This window comes from Lactuca virosa, chromosome 4 (assembly GCF_052849685.1).
Source record: "Lactuca virosa cultivar CGN04683 chromosome 4, Lactuca_virosa_CGN04683_v6, whole genome shotgun sequence".
Lineage (NCBI taxonomy): Eukaryota > Viridiplantae > Streptophyta > Magnoliopsida > Asterales > Asteraceae > Lactuca > Lactuca virosa.
This window is the reverse complement of record NC_136429.1, coordinates 118,325,985-118,333,882: the sequence shown is the minus strand read 5'-3', so window position 1 is coordinate 118,333,882 and position 7,898 is coordinate 118,325,985. Positions and strand designations below refer to the sequence as shown.

Below are 7,898 nucleotides of genomic sequence, written 5' to 3'. Positions count from 1 at the left end.
TGTAGTGACAACATTGAAAACTTCTGGCCCCCGCGTAGCGGGGTAACCTTTCTAGTTGTTATCAATATATTAGTACTATAATATTTAAATGTATTAAATAATGTTAATATAATATAAAAATAATAAAATTTAATAAAAACAGGGGGTATATGAATAGCCTCTGCCTGTGAGTAATTTATGAGTATCGCCTACATAGACCTTGGAACAGCATCGCCGCTTGGAAGCAAACATTTAATTTATTTTAAATTTTGGTTGCAATGGAGAAAATGGGAGACGATGCACCGCCCATCGGCATTGATCTCGGAACAACCTATTCATGTGTCGCCGTTTGGAAGCACGATCGCATCGAAATTATTCCCAATAATCAAGGTAATCGAACGACACCGTCTTGTGTTGCTTTCGTTGATGCAGCGCGTCTCATTGGCGATGGCGCCAAGAACCAAGCGGCCATAAACCCTGCCAACACCATATTTGGTAAGCTTCTCTTTCTTTTTCTAGGGTTTATTGAGTGCTGTTATATTACTATGATTAAGAGCAAGGAAAAAAATACATATTTTAAGAAACATATGAATCGTCAAAACCGGAGTCTGATACATTTAAGTCCACTGAAGTCTGAAGTCTTTGATCCTATTTATAAACTAAAATTTAAAAGCAACGCCACCCGATGGTTCGATTTTAAAGTTCTAGGGTTTTTTGGTTCAATGTCTCTGGAAGAGTTTGAACTTTGAAGAAGAACCATTTGAACAAGCAACTAATTAAATACACGGCTGCCTTTTTCTGTGGAAATGGTGGAAAGTCTCGATTACACTTTTTACTTTTAAGCAAAAGCAACGTGAAAACATGATGAATGAAGATCCAGAAGTTGTTTTAGCCAAGACTGAGCTTCCCTTTCAGTCCAACTTGTACAGCTCCTCATATAGCATTTCAACAAAATTTACTTTTGAATTAAAATCGTTACTGATATAGCTAATTTTTACAATTTTGCTATTGGCTTAATTAATTAAATATACATGCATGTCGAACTTCAGATGCTAAGAGGTTGATCGGAAGGAGGTTCAGTGATTCCAAAGTGCAGGATGACATGAAATTATGGCCTTTTAAGGTCATAGAAGGTCCTGCCGACACACCAAAGATTTCTGTCTCCTACAAAGGTGAAACAAAGGAATTTTTAGCTGAAGAAATATCATCAATGGTTCTTAGGAAGATGAAAGAAACCGCTGAAGCATACATTGGAAAACCCGTGAAAAACGCTGTCATTACTGTTCCAGCTTACTTCAACGAATCACAACGTCATGCAACAAAGGATGCTGGTGCTATTGCCGGACTCAACATCATTAGCATGATCAACGAGCCTACTTCAGCTGCAATTGCTTATGGTCTAGACATCAATAAGTCTTTGATCAAAACAAAAAAGAAAAAGAAAAATGTGCTCGTCTTCGACTTGGGTGGTGGCACTTTTGATGTCTCTATATTGACAATTGTGGAAGGAGCTCATATCATTAAGGTGAAAGCCGTTTCTGGTGACACCCATTTGGGAGGCGAGGATTTTGATAATCGCATGGTGGATCACTGTGTTCAGGAATTCAAAAGGAAATGGGAAAAAGACTTGAAGCCTAATAAAAAAGCAGTGGGGAGACTAAGATGTGCTTGTGAGAAAGCAAAAAGGATTCTCTCATGCGATACTCAGACTTCGATCGAACTAGATTGCTTGCATGAGGGGATTGATTTCTGTATGAAGTTTAGTCGGGCTAAATTTGAAGAGCTCAACATGGGTTATTTTGATCGCTGCATGGAGACTGTAGAGGCATGTTTACGTGATACAAAGATGAAGAAATCAAGTGTACACGAGGTGATTCTTGTTGGTGGGTCAACCAGAATACCAAAGATCCAGTTAATGTTGCAGAAACTATTCTACGGGAAGGAGTTATGCAAGAGCCTAAACCCGGATGAGGCTGTCGCATATGGTGCGGCGGTTATGGCTGCAAAGTTAAACCCTAACAGTGATAAAATTAGGTTTGGAGATTTGGTGTTATTGGATGTCACTCCCTTGTCCCTTGGTATACAATTAATGGGAGAAATATTTGACGTGGTGATCCCACGTAACACTACAATACCTAGGAAAAAATCTAGAATTTATCGAACAGCCTTTGAAAACCAAACTTCCGTTGGTATCAGGGTCTATCAAGGTGAAAGAGCCAGATCTACAGATAACCATTTGTTGGGGATGTTCACAGTTTCTGGAATACCACCGGTTCGAAAAAGACAGCAACAAGTCAAGGTGTGCTTTGAAATTGATGCCAATGGTATCCTCACAGTCGCAACCAAGATATTAGCAACTGGTCAGAAGAATAAACTCACGATTACCAATGAAAATGGTAGACTCTGTAAGGAAGAGATTGAAAAGATGGTAAAAGATGCTGACAAGTATAAACACGAGGACCGAGAATTCAAGAAGAAAGCTGATGCACTCAATGCTTTACATAAACAACTCAAATATATATCTAGATGAAGCTGAAGTAAAACGGAGCATGAGATTGCTGACAAGACCAATTGGATCTTCTAAGGTGGTCTTCCTTTTCATAAGTTTGTGTTAAACGGTAACGTGCAACTTCTCAAAACCGAACCAATCCAAAAGTTAAACCAAGAACCATTTTGAATGAACACATGAATTTTGGAATGTTATTTTTTGCTTATGCAAGGCATGTGATTTGGGTGCATTATCGTTTTTTATGTTAAATGGCTACAATACCCCACGGACTTCACCAAAAAGAGCCTTAATATTTTCTTATTTACCCCAACATTAAAAAGGTTTTGGGATCGAATCCAAGATCAAGTTTGAATCCAAATTAAACTCATCAATCATAGAATAGCCCAGTAGCATACTAAAAGTCCTTTGCACAAACATGTTTAGGCACCACCCTTTTATAACACTACAAGAAATCTTGGTATTACCGGTGACCCCTTTAGCGGCGACACTGGCAATAGCGGCGACATGTAATTGACGCGTTACATGTCGCCGCTATTGCCCAGTGTCGCCGCTATAGGGTCGCAGTAATGCTCGCAAACGGCGATCCGCGTCAAATTACCCCCATCCATCCGATTTGTTGCCGCTAGTGCCCAATTATCGCCGCTAATGCCCTTGCGTCGCCGCTATTTCCTGTCGCCGCTAATGCCCCTTACAGATAACCCCTTCCAGTTTCCTTTTGGGTGACATTTTTTTCTGTTCTCTCCTTTCCTTTTCTCGTTTCTGTTGCTGCTTCTCATTTTCATCACTTGGACGAGTCGACTAAGTGGAGGACGAAGGTAAAAGCCGGTGCTAGCCCCTCCTGCCGCCACAAGACCGCCACACCTTCCCCCAAAACCTCCAAAACCGGCGACCCTTGAGCTCAATTTCGAAATTGCCCACATTTAAGGTCAAATTCCTCCTATTTTCTATTATTTTTCGGTTTTGGTGTTATGTTTGATGAAAAATTGTTAGTAATTTTGAGATAAGAAGTGTTTGTGCATTTTATTGGATTGTATGCATTTTGTAATTTTTGTTTATACCACCTGTGCTGCTGCTTCCTTCTTCGTAAGTTCACTCCACCCATCCCCTTTTAATCTCTTGATTTGTTCGTAGATCACGGATAAACACAAGACCATTCGTATTTTGTTTTCCTGCTTCTTATTTACGCATGAACGACGAGGAGGAATCAGGAGGTATCATACCTCTTGATTTAACCAAGCTCCATTACTAAATATATATGATCAGCCCCTCAACCTCTGATTTGTACGGTTTTGGTCCCTTGCTCTAAATAATAATTAAAAATCTAGTCGTAAACAAAGAAACTTCAATTAAAATCTTCAAAGTTTACCCTATTATGGAAAAATCCTTTCAGTTGAATCCAAAGTTTTAATGTAAAATTTCATAAATTTATTTATATTTTTTTTATAATATTGATTTATTTTAGATTAAGTAAGCCTTAGATTAATTAATTTTTTAGAAATTATTAATTATATTTTTACTTAAATAAATTTCGGATTAAATTAAATTGTTAGTAATTTTCAATTTTGTTGAGTGATTATGTTTGTATATTTTGAGATAAAAAGTGTTTGTGCATTTTGTTGGATTGTATGCATTTTGTTGGAATATTGTATGCTTTTTCAGATTTGTGGGAAGTTTTTATGCATTTTGTGTATGTTTTTGTAATATTTGTTTATACCACATTGGCTTAAAAATGAAATTTGGCATGAAATTGAAATTGGATGTATATATACATTTGTTTGATTTTGTTTAATTAGAAAATCAAATTAATTTACCTTTAGAATCAAATTAAGTTACCTTTATAAAATCAAATTAAATCAATTATAAAACCAATTTAATAGTAACATACTTTTAGTGACTTAATGTTGGTCATTACAACTTTAGCTTAATTAGGTTATTAATAGCAACGTACTTCTAGTAATTTTAATGTAATTATAGAGTCAAATTAAATTAATTTTAAAAAATCAATAAAAAAATAATAAATTAATTGTAAAATCAAATTAAAGTAGTTTTAAAATCAAGTTAATGTTAATATTAAAATAAAATAAAATTAGTTTAAAAAATTAAACTAAATTAATAGCAACATACTTTCTCTTTGCTCCTAGGGTATATATATATATATATATATATATATACCCTAGGAGCAAAGAGAAAGTATGTTGCTATTAATTTAGTTTAATTTTTTAAACTAATTTTATTTTATTTTAATATTAACATTAACTTGATGCAACTGAAACATAATTTAGTGTTTATGGTTTACTCTACGGGGAAAAAATCAAGTAGAGTATTCATAAAGTTGATGATTCAAAAAGTATCCCAACATGGGAACACATGAACAAATAATCAGAAATGGATAAAGTATTCAAAAAGTATGTATATATATATATATATATATATATATATATATATATATATATATATATATATATATATACTTTTTGAATACTTTATCCATTTCTGATTATTTGTTCATGTGTTCCCATGTTGGGATACTTTTTGAATCATCAACTTTATGAATACTCTACTTGATTTTTTTTCCCGTAGAGTAAACCATAAACACTAAATTATGTTTCAGTTGCATCATGTCTATTGATAAAAGCTGGACTACTAATCCACATCGTCAATCTCCCGAGTTCCAGCTACGACTCGACTCTTTTGTCGAGAGATCCATGTTACACCTAGATTGTAAAGGTGAAACCAGATATCCGTATGAGAAATGTGATAATCGTTACTTCATGGATCCGAAAGAAATGAGACGTCGTGTTCGTATATATGGTTTCAGTCAATCATAAAAAACGTGGATATATCACAGTGAACCTTTAATCCCTCCAGTTGTAGATGTCGTATCGCCAAGCAACGAGATGGCTGATGTTATTGACGATGTTATGTGGGAGTCGAGAGAAAATGATACAAACCTCGATGAAGGAACCTCGAATACAGGGGGTAGCAGTGTCGATGATGATTTTGAATAGTTGTTAGAGGCAGTCGAAACCAAGTTATACCCTGGTTGTACGTTTTCTTTCCTTGATTTTTTAGCAAAGCTGATGCATATGAAGGTCAACAACAAATGGACTGATAGTTCATTTGATCAACTCCTTGAGTTGTTGCATTCGACATTTCCACCAGACAACAAGGTTCCTCGTTCATATTATTTAGCATAAAAGAAACTAAAGAAGTTAGGTTTGGGGTACGAGTCAATACATGTGTGCAAAAACGATTGTTTTCTCTTTTGGAAGGAACACAAGTCATTGCAAGTTTGTCCCGTTTTTAAAGAGAGTCGGTGGATTGATAAAAACACCAAGGGTAAGAAAGTGGCTCATAAGGTGTTACGGTACTTTCCAGTGGCCCCTAGACTACGCAGTTTGTATTGTTCACGGTACACTTCTAAAAATATGATATGTCATAGTATTGGGAGATCAGAAGATGATGCGATGCGTCCTCCCGTTGATGGAGAGTCTTGGAAAAAATTTGATGTAGATTACCCCGACTTCTCGAGTGAACCTCGCAACGTACGTCTAGGGCGGGCAGCTGATGGCTTTAATCCATTTGGTAACATGTGTAATCCACATAGTACGTGGCCGGTTATACTCATCACATACAATTTGCCACCATGGCTTTGTATGAAAGAGTCATCATTCATGTTGGCCTTGTTGATTCCCGGCCCTAAAGCGCCTGGTAAGGACATAGATGTTTTCCTTAGGCCGTTAGTGGAAGAGCTTAAGTTTTTGTGGCAATCAGGCGTACGTATTAAAGTCGCAGCGACAAACACATTCTTCACGATGAAATCTATGTTGTTATGGACAATAAACGACTTTCCAGCTCGTAGTAGTTTATCGGGCTGGAGCGGACAAGGGTATAGAGCATGCCCGACTAGCAATGAAGACACTCCCCCGTACCGTGCAGTAAATAAAGTCATTTATATCGGTCATCGTCGGTTCTTAGATGCTGATGATCCATTAAGGATGAGTTTGAAATTTAACGGGCAACCCGAGACAAGACCCGCTCCGAGACACTTTACTAATGAATACATACAAGAGAAACTAGGTCGTCTAATACTTCGTAAACCGGGCAAACATCCTAACACTCTCAAGGCAAACATGGATCAGCAAGGATTCGAGTTGAACTGGTCGAAACGCAGCATATTTTTCGAGCTCGAGTATTGGTCATCTCTGCAGCTGAAGCACAACATAGATTTGATGCGTGTCGAGATAAATGTGGGTGAGAGTCTTTTGGGTACTTCTATGATGAATGATAAGAGTAAAGACACATCAAATGCACGTGAGGACTTGAGAAATCTGAATATCCGGCGTAATCAATGGTTGCAAAAAAAAGGGTAACAAGTTCACTAGACCACATGCAAGGTACTCATTCAAGAAACCTGACCGCAAAATCTTTTGTCAATTTATAAGATATGTTCAATTCCCTGATGGGTTTGGATCTAACATCAGTAAGAAAGTGGTAGATAATGATACTAACATTATTGGGTTGAAATCTCATAACTATCACATTCTTATGCAACGTTTGATACCGATTGGAGTTAGAGCATTATTGGACAAAGAAACCTCTACACCAATTGTAGATCTTTGTACGTTTTTCAAGAAAATTTGCTCCAGAACACTGAAGGTGGAGGATATGAGGAAAGCAAAAGAAGATATTATTAGAATCTTGTGCAAGTTAGAGTTTATTTATCCTCCAGCATTTTTTGACATTATGATTCATTTAGTTTTGCATTTACCTGATGAAGCGATTGCCGGAGGCGCGGTATGTATGAGATGGATGTATCCGTTCGAAAGGTATATGAAAAAACTAAAAAACTATGTCAGAAATAAGGCAAGGCCGAAAGGTTGTATAGCTGAAGGTTATGTTGCTGAAGAAGCTTTGTCATTTTGCTCGATGTACCTTCGAGATGTCACTCGCCTTGAAAGAAACGAAGAAGTTGTCATTGAAAAAACAACGTTTTGGATGTTTGAGTCCAAGTGTCGACCGACGAGCGCAACGCAAATCAAACATCTTGATATAAGGGAGAAACGTAATATAGAATGGTTTATATTGAATAGTTGTCAAGAAGTCAGACAATACATCAAGTAAGTGTTCTTACTTTTAATTATCTTTCATTATTTATTGTTACTTTTTTCCATTCATCAATTATGTATATATATATATATATATATATATATATATAGAAAATTCAAATCTGAACATCCTGAAAGTGACGAAAAGACCGAATTTCCCAACTGATTTCTTGAAAAGGTAATAATAATTAACAAACAAATATCTTTGATAAATATAACGAATCAAGAATACATAACACAACAACATACGTTTAGTAGGTTTATCAGATGGAAAAAGAAAACTCTCCAGAATTCCACAAAGA

The 7,898-nt window shown here is 36.2% G+C and overlaps 2 protein-coding genes across 2 annotated transcripts; both read left to right on the top strand.

Annotated features, from left to right (window-relative positions):
- Positions 1 to 212: 212 nt before the first annotated feature.
- LOC145168438 (heat shock cognate 70 kDa protein-like) lies at positions 213 to 2,682 on the top strand. The gene is made up of 2 exons (XM_079087247.1): positions 213 to 474; positions 1,029 to 2,682. Exons 1-2 carry the CDS (start codon positions 258 to 260, stop codon positions 2,507 to 2,509), a joined length of 1,698 nt encoding a protein of 565 aa, XP_078943373.1. The 5' UTR covers positions 213 to 257; the 3' UTR covers positions 2,510 to 2,682.
- A 2,703-nt stretch (positions 2,683 to 5,385) lies between these two features.
- Positions 5,386 to 7,612, top strand: LOC145104948 (uncharacterized). The gene is made up of 5 exons (XM_079042107.1): positions 5,386 to 5,467; positions 5,561 to 5,658; positions 5,761 to 5,855; positions 5,931 to 6,857; positions 6,973 to 7,612. The coding sequence occupies exons 1-5, from the start codon at positions 5,386 to 5,388 to the stop codon at positions 7,610 to 7,612; spliced, it is 1,842 nt and encodes a 613-aa protein (XP_078898233.1).
- The last annotated feature ends 286 nt before the right edge of the window (positions 7,613 to 7,898 follow it).